Below are 20,223 nucleotides of genomic sequence, written 5' to 3'. Positions count from 1 at the left end.
GTAAACTGAAGATAAAGAAAGAAAGGAAAAAACAAACGGAATCCCTCAATTCTCCTCAGACCTACTGTCTAACATACTTTTCTTCAACTTCCACACCTTTATTTGCCCTCCAGATTTCCTTCTCTCCTCAGTACCTGCTGTTTTCAGGTGGCTGCCAATGGGATGGTCAGTGACCTGGGCCTTGGTGCGTGGAGTTAGGATTCTCTGCCCAGCTGTCTATGTTTGCTCTTATCTCCTCCATTTCACCCTTGTGTTTCTTAGCTCCCAACACACGCACACTTGCCCATTCACTTGCTCTCTACTGCACCCGATATAACCATGTATATCTAATGTTCCCCCAGATTAATGTGCACCTAATGTGTGGCAGAGTAGGGTACTATGACTGTACCTCATGCTTTGTTTACACTTCTGTGCACCTCTGTGGCAAGGGAAACTGTTGCTCTGGGAAAGTTGTGGCCAAAAATCTCTTTGCTGGAATGCACCTAATAGCAGTGCTTCAGTTTCATCAGTCATAGAATCATAGAATCCAATGTTAGCAGAGCCCTCTAAGATCATCCAGTCCAACCATTCAACCATCACCAGTATTTCCCACTAAGGGTCATCCCAACAAAATCTCCTGCTGGGGTGGGAAGGACTCTACGAACACATTCATGGATGCCTCTGTTAGAATTCAGAGGGGAGTAATCTAATGTGATATATTTTCTTACTTCTCTGAGTTTGACAATATTGCAGCTACATACAAGATCCAAAATAATCTAATTTTCAGCCCCTTTTGTTTTTCTTAAGCAGGTGGAGTCATGAATCACTTCAGCTGAACTTGTGACAATGGATTTTCATCTCAGTCTTTACAGCAGAATTTGAACACTGGGCTTAGTCTTGCTACTGTTCCTCTTGCCTGCTGCAAGTGTCTAAAATTGGTCACTGCTGTTCTCACATTTGGTAAGGAACAAGGAGCAAGCAGTTTTCAAAACCAACAATGGCTCTGAGGACAATTATACACCAGGAGACTGAGGGCACTGAGAGGTCTTGATGGCCCTGACTTTCCTCAGCTGGACCCTGTCAGTGGTCAGTTTCAAGCCTGGGCCTTCAGTCCTGGCCTGAGCTAAGTTAAGCCTTCTATCCAGGCTTGCTGTAGATATGAGATGTAGCCTGCATCATCTTCTGTCTTGCCTCTGCTCTGCCTCCTGGGTGAACCTCATAATGATCCTGCAGGTAGTGTATCTCTAGGCCTGTATCTAGCCTTGCCTTCTGCTCCTGTTGCTCTTGACTGATCTCTAGATGTGCAGTGGGCTTGATTTACCACCAACTTTCTTTGGTTCTGTTGCTACAGCACCTGGACCTTGCTCAGGTGCTGTGGGACTGTGCGTTGTCAGTGGGGCTATCTTTGGCTCCTGACTTCTTTTCCTATTGAAGCAGCCTTGTTCTTCCCCGACACATAAAGATCTTCCTTGCAGAATGAAGAATGCAGCCTCTTCCAAACTGAACTCTACTTGACTTTTCATAGCCAAATCTGATGCTCCCTCTTTCCCTGAAAAGACAATGAGCTTTCTATAGTTACTGAGTGTGTGATGGCTCCCCTGTACTCTCAGTGGTCCTGGAATCTTGGAACAGGATGAAGCTGTGCCCCTGCATGTGGGTATCATCTGGGGTGCAGCACCTGTTCTGCCCTCCCTATCAGCAAGAAATGAGAGCAATCATTTTTGTGCCTCAGAGCAAGGTAGTATCCCTTTTAGGAGAAAAGGTACAAAACAGAGCAATGAGCTACTTAAAAGGCCAGTAGTGACTCTGATTTGCCAAACTACATTGGTGGAGGCTCCTCCTATACCTCCAAAGATCTATGGCTTCTACAATCCATTCATGTAATCTGCGATGTTCTCTCCTATCCTGAAAGAATCAGTTTCTTGTCAATCGCTGAACCAGTCCTAAACATCTTTCCTTTGATGCAAAATACATTATTAAAAGCAAGCAGGAGTTTAAATGTTTGCAGAAGGAATTTCCTTAGTGCATTTCAGGCAGAAACTAAAAAAAAAAAGATCACTAAAATATTCTAATATTTACTTATTAATGATACTTCACTCATCACCTTTGACATTCAGTTTAGAAGAACTATTTATTAATGAAAGGGTAGTGCATTCATTTACTGGAACAGATCAACATTTCATAATATTTTTCTCTCTCCAAATATTTACATAAATGAAGACTAACCCTAATTGCACTCAATTACTATCTTACTGTATAACATCAAAATATCAAGAGGAAAAAAAAAAGAAAGAATAAAGTGTATATTTAAGGCCGGTGGCAGGACTTCTTATCAGCTGATACTGTACTAACACTTTTGACTTAAAGCTGTGATTCCTCTAGTAACTTTTAAACTTGTAACCCCTAGCAGGAAAGAAGAGAATGGGGGAAAAGTATATAACATCAGTGCCTTACTTAAAATTTAAAACCAATGAGAGAATCTGATGTTGCATAACCATAAAACTTATTCATAGCAAAACACATTCTGAATTCCAGATGAAGTCAGCTAGAGGGAGGTAGACCAAGTTCCACACACTGAAGTCCACTATCTGACAGTCTTTCTGATTCCACATATGGTCAGCATTTCCATTGCAGCAGGTCAGTTGCAAGATGGTATCACATTAATTACATATGTGCTCCTGCTAGAGCACACTGGCTAACTATTAACTGTCTGCCATCAGAGAGGAATTCCCTCCTTGCTGTTATGCTTCATGACTCTACTTTAAATATGTGAGTGATAAAGGCAAAATGTTGGATTACATCAGTGCAGATCATAGAATTGTTGAGCAAATTCTGTTGTGTCCAGAAACCAAATAATCAGAGAGTAACTTATAAATAAGTGGCTCAGATTAGTGAAAGATTTACTCTATAAATGAAACTGATCTTAACACTGGAGCTAATCTTCTGCCTTTGAAATACAAGAGGAAAAAGAACGATGTAAAGTTATTGGAGTTAACTCACTGAAACTTTGTACCCCATTCTTTTCCTATTTTTTTGCCCATTCAGAAGCACCCTTATCTGTTAAGATTACGTAATTATCTTTCCGTGATAAAATTTATTGTAAGCTGGTGATAATTTTGGCCATTCTTCAAGAAATGAAGTGCTTTCTTTTCATTAGACTGGTGAACAGTGGTATTTCTGAGAGTGTCCAAGAGTATGTAATGACCAATCCAATGAGACAGACTGTGAGCCAAAGCACTATAAGTGACTTGTGTCTTCTGTGCAGCAGCTGTAAATATACAGTGCTGCAAGGATGCAAGAGGAGGTGCAGGTGACTCTGTATTCAGTGGATAGACCATTATTTATAACCAAATCAGAAACACTTTACAGATTTTTACCAATGGCTTTTGTGGAGGTGTGGCTTGGGTAGGCTCTTTAGAAAAGACTTTCTATCTGTGGGAACTGGATTTGAACCATTTAACTCCCACTTTTCTCCCCTGTAGATATCTCTTACAGCGTTATAGAAGACATTTGATTTGCTCTAAATCCTTTCCATTCTATTTTCATTTTCATGTCAGCCACAATAAAATATGAACAGAATCACAGAATCACAGGGTTGGAAGGGACCTCAAGGATCATGAATCTCCAACCCCCCCTGCCACAGGCAGGGCCACCAACCTCCACATTTCATACTAGACCAGGCTGCCCAGGGCCCCATCCAGTCTGGCCTTGAACACCTCCAGGGATGGGCATCCACAACCTCTCTGGGCAGCCTGTTCCAGCACCTCACCACTCTCTCTGTAAAGAATTTCCCCCGACATCCAACCTAAATCTTCACTCCCTCAACTTAAAACCATTTTCCCTTGTCCTGCAGTTTTCTACCCTTTCAAAGAGTTGATTCCCCTCCTGTTTGTAGGGTCCCTTTAGGTACTGAAAGGCTGCAATGAGGTCACCCCACAGCCTTCTTTTCTCCAGGCTGAACAAGCCCAGCTCCCTCAGCCTGTCTTAACAGGGGAGGTGTTCCAGTCCCCTGATCATCTTCATGGCCCTCCTCTGAACCCTCTCCAACAGCTCCCTGTCTTTTTTTACTGGGGACTCCACACTGGACGGCTGGCTTGATCTAGTAATGCCACATGTCATTGCTATAGGCAACACCTCTCCTGATCATGCGGATTTTTTCTTGGTTTTTTTTTCAATAATGTATCAGAAGTGCTGATTAGTGGACAAAGCACAAGTTTGCCACTATGTTTATTACTGGATGAAAATTAAAGACACTTTAATGTAACAAATTCTTTGGTGAATGGAGGTATTAAATTCTGCTTCCTTCTTTTGTGCACTCTTTTCTATCTGAAGAACAACATCCATGCAGAGAAAAATGCTTTTGGAGGAAGAGCCTTTACTGAAGGTTTGTTTCTAGGGACTTTAAATATCAATTGAGCTGTGCCATTAAATACCTAGGACTGATCCTGCAAGGGGCTGAAAGCTGGAAGACCCAATTTAAGGTCTTCAGAATTAGTCAATAGACGAGACATAATACAGTGTGAGACATAATATGGTATTTGTGAGATATCTTCATGCAGCTTCTGTTGCTTCACCTGGTAACTGACAAAACCCTATTACTGGCCTCAGGTTGACTGAAGAGTTCTTTTTGCATGTGTTTCCTAGGCACCACCAGAGTGTGTACTTACTGGAAATTGTCAGATGGGATGTTGGCATGTTTTGTGTGAGACCACCTACTTGCTGGGGGCAGAATTGTTTTGGAAGAATTATCTTCTTTGCCAGCACCGAAAATGTTGCTGAGAATAAATTTGTAAAATGGAAATCTCATCATTTACAGTGGTGATGACTTTCAGGGAATCAGCAAAGACAGCTAGTCTATTTATCATGCATCCAGTGTGTGTTTGGCTACCAGGTGAACCTACAAGAAGATCATAAGAGCATTTATTACGTTTTAAAGAGAAAGACAGTTCCATTTTCCTTGACGGAAGCTGGAGGATGAATACAGCTTTTCTAATTTATTTATTTCAACTTGGAGAGAAGAAGGGAATATTGCTGTTGATAACTTCAGGGCAGGCAACCGTCACCTTTCTCCCAGAAAGTGTTGTGTTTGTTGTCCAATGCCTGTCTCCTGGAGTAGGAGGCACAGCTTGTGTGCACGCACTCTTAATCAGACAGTGCAAATATGAAAAGGACGAGGAGAGAGAACAACTACAGTGTGGGAGACACAAACTCATTTCCCATAAGCGGTGCTGTGCCATTTGTCCTTCCTGGCTGAAATTTGCTTCAATTCCACTGCCAAATCAACTCATCCCCAGAGGATATGTCATCAATACAGAACAAGGTATTATTACCCTAATTATGTGGATGCCATGTTGTAACAGAACAGCCTGGCTTCGCTGCTCTTTACTTTCAATTTCCTTACTAGGTAAGTGAGGATGTAATTGTTCAAGGCTACATTTCTGTCAGTAGTAAGAGATTAGCATCTTCATGTACAGTGCACCCAAGATGTGTTTCACCATCTCCCAGGACTACATTCTTCCATTTGTGCACAAAGGGTGCAAGAAACAACTAGGTTTAAAGTTAAGGATCTCAGCTGCATTCCCAAAGCTTTATGGGATGAGCTAGAATCAAAATGATGCAGTTTGTTAGAAAATATGCCAAATCTGGGAACTGAACTTTAACGTCTCATGATCCCTGGAATGTTGTAACTCACAGCCCATTCTGCTTTTTCAGTATTTGGTATCATGCTCTGAAATGTTCAATTGCCCTCTAAAGTGTAAATATACCAGAAATAATTGAAAATCAGATATATAACTTGGAATGCCATCTGAACTCCTCGACTGGAAAAGGAAAGGATGCTGAGATTGTCATAAAAATTTATGTGTGCAAGAAAAGTATTACAATTAACAGTGTGGTACTATCTCTGCACTTTTTGAGCCAGCCTCCCCCACACATGAAGCCAGAGTATTAATGAGCATCTCAGATCTCTGAGCTGATGGACAAGCTGGGATTCAAAATGTTTTAATACAGCCTGTGTTTAGAGAGTTTCGCAAAGAAAGAATTGTTAATGAGTAATCCTTGTCCATTAGGGCACAGAGCCAATGAGCCCAAGCTTTGATTCATTGTGTTATCACTACAGGCTTCTGCTAAACCTAAAAACAAAACAAAAATGTTCCTGTGTGAGAATCGTTAGGATACTGAACTGACTGCAGAACTGTCTTACATCCTGCCATCCACGATATTGCAGAAAAGGACAGTAAGTAGTAACTTCTTACCTTGCTATATCTTGCTCTTCTGTTGCACAGCATAAAAGCAATTTTCTCACCAGAATTACTTAGAGGATGTTAATGAATTCTCGGTCAGGATAGAAGGAATTTTAAAAGAATAACAAGAGGAGAAGTAATTTTGTCTATAAAACTGATGCAACAACAGATATTCCCCTTGGGGGGGGGAAAAAGAAAAAAGTTGAGATCATAAAAAAAACCCGACATGGTTGGAATTTGTCATTAGAAAGCTGACTTTAGTGCCTTTGTGTTGGTTGAAAAAAGAGCTTAACTTTGACACTGCATCTTTCCTGAAATAACACAATCTCGTGAATTATGTGCCTCAGCTTTATGATTGCACTGATTTGTTTGCTTTTTTTTTTTTTTTTTCATTTTAAGAAATGGAAAAGAATTGGTTAATGGAAAAATGGGAATAATCTACATAGGATGATCTAAAGGAGTAGTTACATTCATTTTATATAATTTCTCATTTAGACAGATTTGTGTATAGATACCGGGTGCATCTTCTGAAGTCCAGAACTTCAGCACTTATAACTAGCATAAGCAAAAAGGAGTTTTGCATTTCAAGTGACTACTGTTAAAATCTTTAAATTTAAGAAAATGTCAGTTTACTCTGAAAGCTCCTGCTAGCCTCATGCCTTCAAAATGCTGCAAGAGCGGCACACATTTGACATATATTTCTTATTTTTACTGTTGTTGCTCATGTTACAGAGAGCTCAGAGCCCCTAGTTGGCTATATGGGAGCTCAAAAACAGGTTAGGAAAGGAAGCATGGCTGCTGAGACAGGAAAAAGGTGCTGGAGAAAGGAAAAGTGCAAAGGAATGGTGTTCAGTTCAGCCCAGAGCCAGTCAGAAGTTGCCCCACTCTTTGAAGTCAACATGCCTATGTTCAGAAATGCATCAAGTCTTTTGGCAGAGCTTTCTCTTCTACTTGTGATTTGTCCCTTCAAAATAAGCAGTATGAATATCTCGTGTTTTATCTGTGCGCTGTATCTCTTTAATTCCTTTGATTTTGAACATCATACTAAAACCAGACAGCCACTCAGAGTAAATTTCAACCAAACGCATTTCTAAAACTTGCTCATATTGTTGCTTATGTTCTGCATCAGTTGCTGCATAGCTGCCCATGGTGCCATGCATGCCATGGTGATCTGGCAGTGAAAGGCTAGAAGCGAGGAGTGTGAATCTTCCTCATGCTTTCATGTCATTGATATACTTTAAAGAGAACAGGCAGGCACATAGAAAGACTTTCATAAAAGCGAGGCTTTGTGTTGAATATTCTACAAAAAGGCTACGAGGCAAGATCAAAAGCTTGTGATCTAGATGGGAACCTTTCCATTGATGTTAACAGTGTTCGGATCAGGCCATGGATTAACTGAAACTTCTCTGAGAACTGGTGGCCACATGTGTAAAGAATAGGAAAATATTACAGGGCAGAAAGAAGGAAAAGTTTTACTAATATTTGTGAAATTTTTTGCCGGTCCTTTGACATAGCTTCCTTGACTGAGATATTGAAACAGATAAAGTCAATCTTCTGAAGGTAATCAGAGTTTTAAGGAGGCTTTCTGATGATCAAACATATTTTTGCTTTAGCTGAAAGGATGAGTCTATGGTGCTTTTTACTTTCAGTGAGCCCAGTCAATTTTAACTGTAATTACTCCATAGAGAGGCTTGGTTTTGCTAACACAAAAGCCAGGGGAAGTTTTTGTATTGATGATAGAAGGCAAAGAGGCAGTTCATTGATAAGAGTACACAATAAAACTGAAAGACCCACATCTGTGTGCATGTGTGTGTGCATACACACATTTGTATACACTCAGCAGCATCTCCCATAAGAAGGCCAAATAAACATGCATACACGTATATGTTGTTCTTTCACCGTATAAATCTCAAATTTCTCACTTAAACATCAAATGCATAACCATGTATTGACTGTTTCGATGTGTGCTAAAATTATGTAATTCAGAGCTCTTCGTACATAATTGGTGAAGATAAGTTCAAGAAACTGAGCATATGTTTTGCTGCATATATACTGAGCTTTTGCTTTACTGTCTTATTTTGCCCTGTGAAAATAATCTCAAAAGGTGGAGCAAATAGTTTTTGAATAAACTTATCTAAAGTAATCATTTGAAACAAAGAGCTTCATTACTTGTTTCATGCCTCTTCATTTCTCTTTAAGGGCTCTATTTTGGAGAACAGTATTGATTTCCTATGCACTTATTGCCCTTATTTCAGCTTTTCCCTCATCTGATGATTTTTTTTTGTTACACATCATGATGGAACATTGGTTAAGTATGGTAAGATAGTTGAGGTTTTGGATTGATAAAGAAATCTGAATTAAGAGAGTGGTTGCTGATCCCCCTTCATAGAGATGAAGTGCCTCTAGAATCTGTGATGACATAGTTTTATGTCACCAAAACAAATAAATGTCTTATCTTAGGAAAACAAAAATTCTGTTGAGAGATTCTGTGCACAGGTGGTGCAGATGGCTCTGTATGTCTCCCCACCATGTCACCAGCAAGTAATGTACCTTCGTTTGCCTGCTGAATGGCACTGTATTGCCTGTCAGTGCAATGCTTCTGAAGTTGCTCTGTGAGAGTTGGAGCAAGCTGAGACCATGGCTGTTTAACTACAGGAATAGCCCCAGAGGATTAAGCTGAGAAGTGGCTAATGGCATGGTGTAAATCATGGAAACAGCTATTTGAAAGCAGAGAAGTCTGCCTCTGGGTCTGTGGCGCTTTGTGACATTGACTTATGCTGACCTATCTGTACCATTTCCTAGAACTGAAAGAAGTGTGGAAGAAGTGGTGCTTAAATATCTCATTGTGTAAGTGATGTAAGCCTGAAAGCTGAAAATCATTAGCTGCTGCTTTTGAATTACTGATGAAATTAATTGGGTAAATATAACAGGTTCACAGCAGGTTGTAGCTAGGAGCATTCTAAAGCAAAATATAAATCAGTATTTAATGAAGAGTTTGGCATTCAGGAAAATTTACAATAGCAAAGCTACATGTAATGGAAAAACAAATTTCTAGCCTTTTCAGTGGTGATCAAGCCTTATATATGACAAAAGTCCTAGTAAGATATGATCAATTTCTTTCATGAATTCCAGTAAATGGTCTACATCAGCTGAATATATTAAAGGAAATTATAGATAGGTAGATAGATATGCACTTACATATATAAAAAAAATGGGAACTCTAAAATCCTTATGAATATTTGACTGGAATTGAATCTGCCTAGATCAAAATTAATGTGGGAGGAGGGGTGGAGTTACAAAACAAGTTACAAAAAAAGTAATGTCTGAGCATACAGGGAAGTTGTAGCAAATATGCCACAGATTTATCACAGTGAATGAAGCACTGTTAATGGCATCATTTGTGTGTGTGTGTAAAGAATAACAGAGCCTAGGAACTCTGTCTTGAGTGATGTTATTCAATGATATGTTAAGAAAAGAATAATTGGATAGTCTTAAAGGAATAGTTCAAAGAGACTGTAAAAATGCAAATATCATTAGAGTATAACATGCAGCTTTCTTACCTCACATGCAGCACAGACTAGACAGATACAGGATAAATAGCATACAAGCTAAGGAACTGTGCATAAAAATTTTAACTGTATACCAAAATACTCAGTAAATAATGCCACAGGGATCTGTCTTTAAAATGTCCTGATATAACACCCCAAATCCTCTAAGAACATGAGGTACTACACTCTGTGTGAATATATAGGAATTCACAATACCAATGCTGCTGTCAGCTGTAGTAGTGTTAGCTAGCTAGGTTTGCTGAGGAAACATGAGGCTTAACAGTAATAACAGAACATAATCTTCAAGTTTTGTTGCAGGGAAAGAGAGAATCTTGCATTGAACTGCATGGGTTGCACTCCTGTGGGCAGTAAGAAAACTACTGATGGGCTTGCATGTGAAGGCAAGGTGAAGATGGCCTCTTCTTTAGCAGGAAAATTCATAGAAAACTTCGGAATTCCTCTGAAGATGCCTCATTTTGGCATTTCTCTATGGCTTTCCATTTTTTTTTTTCATTATTATAATTTTCCAGTCCTGGCTTTGCTGCTCTCCTCTCCAATTGCAGGACCCTTAGTACGGGGCTGTAAGAGGAGCCCTTCTCCCTAGAGCCTGCCATGGGAAGTTCATGAGAAAATTACTGTATTGCTGCTGACTTCCCTTAGCAACCTCAGCGGACAGCCCCTTTTCTTGAGGGGTTTTGGCAATGGAAATCTTCCCCAGAAAACGTGACAGAGGTAGTGACGTGGCTGGAAGTGGATGTGAACCTGCTAGGATGGTTAGGCTGGTTGCTAAACCCCATCCCAAGATACGTGGAGTTTTTTGCTGCTGCAAAACTGTTTCTGTGCTAGATTTGAGAATGAGTGTTTACATGTTATTTGCTGCAGGACCCGAATCTGGTCTGTGACACAAGTAGCTTTTGACATTTCTGAGTAAACTGTTTAAATTATCTGTGGGCAGACATTTAAGATGCATCGGTCTAATTAGAGGGCCTCTGTTTATGTTAAGAAAGAACTTAATGAATCCTTATGGACAAATCTGAATATAATTACACAGCGTTCTTGCTGGTCTCACAAGCTCCTTCCCAGTCTGTGGGGCTCTGGGGCCTCCTGCTGCACTCACGTTTTTGTCAGATGACTTCAGTGCTGCTTGAGAAGCATGCTGAGCCCTCAATGCATAGCAGGGCAGGCTCTAACTCTCAAGCAGCTTCAGTGAGTGGAAACACAGACTCAGGAACAGTCCCACGGGAATGAAATCAAAGAAAGAATTAAGATAGAATCTTTTTGGTGTCTGCATTGAGGCACTGGAACCTATGAGACGTCCTGTGTGCGTCCTCTGACTGCTGACAGTCCTGCCCCACATGTAACCTTGAGCTGTTCCATCCCACACATGAATGAGCACAACCCCATTCTTGCTCCACCCAAACTGGCCAGACTTGGGCACAGGAGACTCTTGGCATAATTTCCTGCTGACTGTGGTGCTGCTATCGCTGTAGCCCCGACCTGAGCAAGAGGCACTGGTAGGCCTCTCACCTCCTAACAGCCTAGTGGTTGGAGTGGAAGGGAGAAAACCCTGCTGTTTTTCTGGGTTCAGCACCACTACTACCAGTAGGCAACCTCAGGAGGTGGCAGCTGTGTTTGATGACTAGGAAAGTCTGCCAGTGACCAGGCACAAGCATCTCTCAGCTTCCCCAAGCGAGAAAGTTGTATGGCTGCTTGAGAGAGCAGGTGAGCTAGCCTGGCTTTTAGAGCAAGGATTTGCTTTCTGTTTTTGCCACCATTTATCTTCTTTAGGCAGTAATTACTGAAGGCAAGATAAAGAACCAGTCACTGGAAATTAAACTCAAGTTTCCTGACTTGGTGTCTTCTGACCTAAACCATAAGCTTGCACTTTCTCAGTAAGTGAAAACAAGGAAATGATGAAAGAGTGATGAAAAAAAATAATGGAAGCAACTACCATTCCCTGGGAGAGGGTCTGGGCAGCATTGCCCTTAGCAGGTCAGCTCAGTGCTTCAATCTGTGAATATCTGAATAAAACTGAGCATAAACTGCCAGTGGTTTTAATTGAACAGCAGAAGATACAGAAGAACAGCCAATAAGATACAGCACAGCAAGGAAAAAACAAACTAGATACAGCATTTTATTTGAAGGCTGAACTAGATATTGTATCTTCAATCCAAAGTTTGTTACAGTAAATATTGAAACAACCTCCTTGATCCTGCCTTGCCACAGGTACAAAAAATGAATTACCTTGTTTAAATATCCTTCTTGGTTTATATCTTTCAGGATCTCCTTTCAAACTGTCTTCTTAATTATATTCTTCCTGAACTGAAGAATAAATGGGATCTGAAATGAATTTAATAGGACATCCCCAGCTAGCTACCGCAGATGGATTTTCTCTAACTGAAGGTCCTCATTTATTTGGTAAGTTGATTAATTAAGGATAGTGTGGTATCTTAACTTTGCTTAGAGACCTAAAAAAAAATGCACTGAAAACAAGTCAAAGCCAAGGATATGTGGTGGACGTGTGCCCACTTTCTTGAATCATCAGTCCCTATGGAAAGAACAAATAATGAGTCTGTAGTGTTTTGTCATTTAATTCTGCATTCTGCCATCAATGCTAATAGCAGCACTTCTATATTATTATCTATTATAACACTTCTAATACCTGAAAGGCGGGGAAAAAAAAAAAAGGCAGACCTGCATATGTAGGCTGGATGTTATCTTCATGTGGGTCATTTAAATCATGTTAAACAAACATATTTTCAGTTAGTTTCAAATAAAAACTGCCATTTATTTGCATTGCCATACTATATGTATTTATGATAGTAATTTCATCTAAATTAAAACTGTGACCATTAAAAACTCATGCTAATAATGTTAATGCTAAAACAATGTATAATGCAGGTTGCAAAAATCCATCCTTGCTCCTCTTCCACTAGTTTTTTGTTTTTTCAGGGATAAACACAGTCTTGTTAATGAATGAAGAATTTTTGATCAATATTTTAGGACCATGGGGAAGCTGTCTTCTGCTCAGGGAGAAAAAAAATAAATAAATAGAGAGAGAATAAGACAATTTTAAGCCTTTCTTTTGGCAGCATAGAAGGTCTTTTGTTGAGAATCATGATACATTCAGAGCCTCACACATAATACAGATCCCACAGAAAGCTACAGCAATTCAGAATTTTCCTTTCCAAATAAGACCAAAATTTTGAAACAAGAGTAGCGTTTTGGGCACAGAGGGACAAGAAGCCATTCCTGCTGCAGAGCACATAGAATCTGGGAGCATCTCCATGAACCAGGCCACCACCAGCAACGCAAACCCATACAACTAATCCAAAGCACTATTGCTAAAGATAAACACAAACATTTCACTACTGTATGTTATTGTGCTATTTTTCTTTACCTAAATTTGGTGGTGGTTTTTTATTTTACCTAAATTTTACCTAAATTTGGTATGGTTTTGTGGGGTTTTTTTGTTTGTTTGGTTTTTTTTTTGTTTGTTTGCTTTCGTTTTCTTTTTTTTGGTTTTTTTTTTTTTTGTTTGTTTTTGTTTTTTTTTTTTTTTAAGAAAGAAATACTTTAGCAGGTGAAATGCTTTGCCAATAGTTTTAAAAAAAGTATACATAAAATTATTGGAACATTTCAGGCCATAATACTTACAGAAGAGGATGACATCCAAATTTAGGACACTCAATTTTATATTCATTCATTCCTTTAAAACTCCTGACAATTTTTGCTACTTCAGATTTTTTTTTTCCAGGTTTTTCCTCTAACAGTTACTTTTTTTGCTAATTGTTTTTCAAGAGGATCGGGTAGATTCAAAACACAAGAAAGTGTGTTAATGTAAAAGAGTTTTCCTCCACACTGAAATCACATTCAGAAATCTTCATGTCTTGGAAAGAGGAACTGTGTTTCCCATTATAGATATTCAGATCTTAGGGCTAAGGAGATTTAATTCAAACTGGCATTTCAGTAACAGAAAGAAATAATCTATTTTATGGGGCTCAATAGGGGTCCCACTAAAAAGGAGACTTAGCATTCCTGTTGTTTTATTTAAGCTGACTTCCAGCTCTTTATGTGATCTTTATGATCACTTGGTTCTGTTTTGTGCATTGTCACTCGACTAAGTCACAATATTGAGTTCTTCCTAAGTTTGATGTCTTCTGCTCTTAGAGCCCCCCAAAAATAGAAATAACAGCCAATTCTGTGCAGCAAGTTACTCATTGTGAAGATATGAATCTATCTATTCAGGATTCTTGTAGCAATTTGTTTCATCTCCTAGTTTTGTATTTGTAAGCTACTTGCATTTTTGGCATTCTGTTTTGGCAAGTAGAGACTTGTGTACCCAAGGAAACAGGAAGCAAATATTTTTCTTAAATGACATCTTTAGAATATACATTTCTTAAAGGAGTTCTCACACATTACAGCTTTGATGTCATATAAATGAGAAACTGTTGACTTAAAAAACCATCAGCCTTTATAAATAGTCTCACTTTTCAAAGATATGCACTCACATTCTGGAAAAAGGAATCCTTGAAAGTGTATTTTCTTCTCATTATGCTTCACTGAAACTTACAGAAGAGTGTTTGTAGATCTTCACAACTAAGTGCCTCTCTGAACATCAGCACTGGGTCCAGGTCTCTCAGAAGTGAGGCTGTAAATCCTGACTTGCTGGTGCTGTGAGCCTCATCACCATGGTAATTCCAAGGGCACTGCCCCTTGCCGCCCTCAACACTTGTAGTCACAGTAGATTTCAGAACATCATAAAGGAAAAAAGGGTTTTCTACCTTTCAGGAGTTGGAAATTGTACATTGCTATTTTAACAGAGTATGCCTATGGTAAATTATCTCTTCGTGTCTTTAGAGTTGGCTTTAAGAGATATTTCATTTCTGTCATTATGAACCTCTGGTAAGAGGACTCAAAACAGGAAAGAGGAAGCGGGAAGCATCTTTAACCACAGCAAAAACCTCTCTCTTCCATCATCTGACAAACCTGCTTCTATTTTCCTATTCTATTTTCCTACCTCACTACTTATGTGATTTAGAAACTTTGTAGATCTCTTCAGAGAAAACATCTATTTGCAAAAGTGGCCAAAACCAGCTACATAAAGTGCACTCTATATAGCACCTGCATTGTACGATTAACTTTTTCTTCCTTGCAGCTCTGCTTTTCACAGTGAGGGAAAGGGACTCCTATGACAAGAAATCCCTGGGGTGCCTGAGCCTGCATGGCACTTGTTCTTCTAAGATCCTTCTCTTCCTCAGATAAACTGTTCTTATTTCACAAGCCTCTCTGAGTCAATTAGGGCCAGCTGTGTGAAGACTGACCCAACTTCACAACCTGAACTTAAAGAATGTGACAAATCGTATGCAGCAGACTTTTAACACAATAGCCCTATTCTATTTTCTGTCAACACACCTTATGTAGGGGTCATTCATATGCAAGATGTCAAGTGTGAGACTACTGACACATAGATTGGTCACATACATTGATTTTTAAAATTTCTTGTAATGTAATATTAAAACATTACAAGGCAAGATGTGTTTTCCTAATTTTGCACACCCCCATTGGAAAAGGTGTGTAAGGTGAAAATCTGCATTTGACAAAACAATGAAAATGCCATTGGAAAGTGTTTTATCCTATCCTAGAACAGTACCTAAGATAAACTGAAGAGGCTCATTCAATTTTAGATAAATTTGCATTTCTTCTGGTTATGCCCATCTCCTTTTTTTTCCTTTTTTTTTTTCCTTTTTTTTTTCTTTTTTCTTTTTTTTTCTTTTTCTTTCTTTTTAACAGTAGTAGGATAAAGTGTCCAAACTGATTAAACACCTTCCAGATCATAAGATATGTTAAATAACTGTTTGTCCTCAGCACCACCTGGCCAGGGATGAAACATCTGGCTTCATCCTTATAGAGAAGATAATTAGGCCTGTAACAGACCCCTAGATCAAAAGGAAACAAAGCAACACAAATTAAAACAGAAAATCATGTATGTTTAATAATTATTGTGAGGAGAGCTAAAGCAAACCGAGTGGGATCTGAGGAAAAAAAAAACCAAGAAATTAGAGGAGAAGTGTGCAACTGAACAGGACTGAGAGTGAAGATTGCACCACAGAGCGAGGCAAAACCAAAATGCATGTATACTGCTTCCTCCTGTGCATTTTAGCCTGGAAATCTGACTGTTTTGTGAAATTACAGAGGAATCTAGCAAGAACCATTCCCAGAAAAGCTGCTTGGACAAGACTGCTGTAGATTTGGCTGGCTTTGCCCTACACTGTTCACTAACACTCTCAGTGGGTTTTACACGTCTTCACACCTTTGCTGCTGTCAAATGATGGCATACAACACACTCTCCTGGCTTCAAGCAGACAACAGAACCCTCATGATTTTACAGATGATTTGAGCTGAAATGACACCTATTAAGTGGTAATACCTGAGAGCCACAGGAAGGCTGCATGGGCCCAGAAGAGTAAGGTCAGCAACATGGACTACAAATTCAGCTGCATCCTACCTGTTCTTTAGAGAGTTAGCTTTACCCTCAAACAACATAGAGAAGAATTGGCACTTGGCCTTGGGTCAAGGGCATCTTCCTGGCACTCTTCTATGTCATCATATAGATGTGTCCAGCAAGGCTAAGCACTCTGGCTTGTTTTGGAGAATACAAGCATTTCTGGGCTTAAAAAGCACCTGTTTATCCAGTCGACTAAAACGGGCTACTGAAGTGGTTAATCTATTGCACAGAATCATCTGAGGTTGTTAAATCTTTACTGATGAATATTTTGCCATGAGTAAACTGTTACAGTTACAGAAAATTACACTATCTAAGCTTTTTGGAGGCACCTCCTGACATGGAAAACAGATTTTATCCAGGTAAATTACCAGTGGATGCTGGCGTTGCTATTGTTTCAGGCATTTACTAACAAGTTTCTCTGTAATGAAGTTAATCAGTAAACGATATAACCTCTGGCCTGTATCACTCCTTTGTGAGTCTTAAAGAAAGTTCTCACTGTGAAAAAGGCAACGGGATATAGACAAAGCAAAAACTTCAAGGGAAAGAGGAAAGCAGAGAAAGAGAGAAAGAAGGACTGGGTAACGTAAGGACAGTATTTTGCTTCAAGATATGGTCTGACAGAAGGCGCTGAGGTAGGATATCGCTATGCTCTTGTTTGGGTGTGTGTGTGATCTGAACTTGTATTCTTCACTGAAACCGTAGGGTGCTATGAGGTTGTTTAACTCAAGCGATCTTTAATATTCTGAAAAGAATTTGTTTGGAATCACATCAGGATTTCATTAATGGCTGTTCTAAGGTTTCTAATTACTTAATCCTGAAGTTTGTGCTGATTTCCATTGTGAATACCTTCGAGACTGCCAAAGGTTCCTATTGGAAACCTTCTTGTATTTTTGACCCTGTTAGTTTTATATTAATGGAATAATAACATTTTACCTTAAAATGTGACATCACTGTAATTTCTGTAATATCCTTAATCATAGAATCATAGAATCAACTTGTGTTATTCTTGAGTCTGGAACCTCAGTTTAAAACTACTAATTGAAAACACTTTCTTTAGTTCCTTCAAGGGAAATTCCTTTTCAATCCATCAAGTGCTTAAGCCTACATTAAAAATATTTTAATTTATATGTAAAATACTCAGAAACGAACTCAAAACTCTCTCATGTGTTTCAGTTGCGAGCAATGTTGTGGAAAAATATTTGCAAAATTCTGACTACATCCATATAAATGTTTCATGTTGTAAGCTTTCCTGGTTTTTGTAAAATATTTTCACTGAAGGTCACTTATTTGCAAAAGATAACCTAAAGGTCAACAACTGTAAGTAATCCACAGTTATGTGCATCTAAATAGTTTTTAAAATTGTAAAAGGTAGTATTTCAGAAGGAAAAACAGAAGTTTCAAAATAGCTAAGACTAAGCAAATAAAAAAGATGACTATATTCCAGTGAGTCCATTTCTGACTTCGCTTTCACTGCTTTTTACTACTTGACTCCAGTGATTTCAATGGCTGCCTCACAGTGCTTCACAGTGGCACGAGACCAGCTCATTGCAGACTTATTTCTTCTTATGTCTTGATAAAAGCATATGTGCATTCTGGTTAGCAAGATAAGATTAGGTGTTGTTTTGTTTGTTTTTTCCTTTGTGATAAGAAACTACTTGTTTTAGATTTGCACGTACTTTGCAGAGCATAATTCTCAAAGTTGCTGTGATTTTAAAGGGTCATGCAAGACAGAGCAGCGCACTGTATGGTTCTGAGAGCAGAATCCCTGCAGCCTTTGTGAAAAGCTCTGTGCACACCGCTGGCTGAGGAACACTGCTCCAACCACATGTTTTGGATCAGGCCAAAGAAATTCTTCATCCTGGTAACTTCAAAGCAGTTGATTTCTGTTTCAACCTTCTCATTTTCAAAGAAAATATTCCAGATTAAAAGGACATTTCAACTAAAGAATGAGAGTTTCATTTTTAAATTGTCTTTCTGGAAGAAATTTACATTTTTAAACAAATATTTTTAGGAAAAATGTTAAATAGCTAATGCTTGTTTTGCAGTGTTTAATTCAAGCCTTATTGATGATTTTGTGGAATAATAATCATTCAACAGAAGTTGTTGATCTGCTTTGGGCAAAGACATCTCAGCACAAGTCTGCTAATTTCTAAGGATGAAACAGAAGTTCCCACCAAAGCTCTTCAAACTAGACAAATCAGTTCAACTTAATAATAATAAAGCCTTAAGCTGAAGCAGGAAAGCTTACACTGTAACTAAATATCCTTAAAAATCACTTTGGTATCCATCAGTGAGCCATCTGCATACTTCCAGAATTTTAACTGCAAACTAGCTTTACAGAAAACAAGGTTGTATTCTCTCGGTCTCTCTCTACCCTGTTCTCCCTCTTTCTTTCCACTGTTCTAACCATGAATAAGATTTAGCTGAAAGTCTTCATCTCTATTTCTTTTGTATTTTACATTATAGATTGATGGGTTTTGTGTCCTTCAGTAGTAGAATGCAGTTAATAATTATGGAGATTTCTGTAAACATCTGTATGTAATGCAAATGCTACTTTAAATAAATGCTAAATGATGTCTCAGCATTTGCTGCAGTTCTTTTACAGCCCTGAGTTTTTAATAAGTCCAGAGATGATTTTCTTCTGTGGAAGGAATGTTGCCTTCCAAGCAGTTCAAGAGACTGAAAAAGAGCTTTTGTGGAATTTCCGGTAGATGGCACAAAGATAAAAATCAACAGTTTCTTCGTTTTCATTTTGGAATCTCCCTCTTTCCTTTAGGAAACTTAGTCAACAAAGTAATTCCTAACTAGGAAACAGCAGCTTAGGTTTCCATGGTGAACAGATTCCTTTCCAAACAGTCTGAATGATTTGTATAATGATTGTGTGTCTTGCCGTTAAATTAACACTGCTTTTGTGCATAAAGTACTTTGAACAATCTCAAAGGGCAGCATTCCAACAAACTGGAAATAAAATTAAAGAAAGACCACCTACTCATTAAACCTGTAGTCGTGAGGCCTTTCCTTGCATTTGAATTTCATACTGACCAACAAAACTCAGCATTAAATCATTGCTATTTTCAAGTTTCATACCTTCTGCAGCTAACAGGTATCACTGCAGTGAGAGTTTAGTTTTGACTCACAAAGCTCTGACTTCATCTTCAGGCTCTTCTATAGAAGATGTCAATGCTTTCTCTCAAGAATCCAGAGGTCCATGTTATTTATTTGAAGGACATAAACATGGGCTTGAGGAGTACCTTCTGCTACATACTACTGTAGTATGTGGGTCTTGGCATCTGCTGGAAGAAGAAAACGTGACAATACTGCTAGCAATAAATAACACCATCACTCTCTTTTAGGCTCGTCTTATTTTTCCAGACTTGTGTCTTTCTGTTTTTTCTTGAACTCGAACGTCTACATTTGCTATTGGCAAAGATGTGCTGTGGACAATACAGCATTCGGCCAAATCGAAGCCAGTTGCATCACTTTTGCAGCATGGTGAAGTAGAAGTGGCAGAAAGCTGCACAGCAAGCATGGGACCTTGAAAGTGAAGAAGTAATTGAAAAGCAAATGTTAGTTTCTGTCACTAACCAAAGACAGACAAAGGAGAGGGAAAAATCCCCTGCTACAGATTTTTCTTCCCAGCTGTCATTACAGAATGTTCCTTCTTTGCTATTAGCATTTCTTCATTGTTTCTGATTCCTCAGAAGTGAAGGAAACTTTCCAGGAATTGATTTTGTCAGAAAAAGCTTTTTTGAGTGCTTTAGAAGCACAGTTAAGTAATGGTCACCAACAAACTTTTATCTATGATTTCCTTGTAAACTCTGCTGTTGACTTCAGTAAGAGTGTGACTAGGCATCTCTCCAGTAACATACACTATTTTTATTGAATTATCTTCTTGGAATTAATGGAGGAGCAGTCTCAGTATTTTCATGAAATAGAAAGATGTGAC

At 38.8% G+C, this 20,223-nt stretch overlaps 1 protein-coding gene across 2 annotated transcripts in view; it reads left to right on the top strand.

The window, feature by feature from the left end:
- Positions 1–12,102: 12,102 nt before the first annotated feature.
- NR1H4 (nuclear receptor subfamily 1 group H member 4) overlaps positions 12,103–20,223 on the top strand; it is a gene marked incomplete at both ends in the record, with an annotated part of 33,436 nt that continues 25,315 nt past the window's right edge. For both annotated transcript variants that reach the window (XM_079549813.1, XM_079549812.1), the window contains one exon: positions 12,103–12,187. In XM_079549813.1, coding sequence (XP_079405939.1) covers positions 12,103–12,187 — 85 coding nt within the window. The remainder of the gene's footprint in view (positions 12,188–20,223) is intronic.

The sequence above is a fragment of the Tetrao urogallus genome, assembly GCF_951394365.1.
Source record: "Tetrao urogallus genome assembly, chromosome: 1".
Lineage (NCBI taxonomy): Eukaryota > Metazoa > Chordata > Aves > Galliformes > Phasianidae > Tetrao > Tetrao urogallus.
This window is presented reverse-complemented; position numbering and strand designations above follow the sequence as displayed.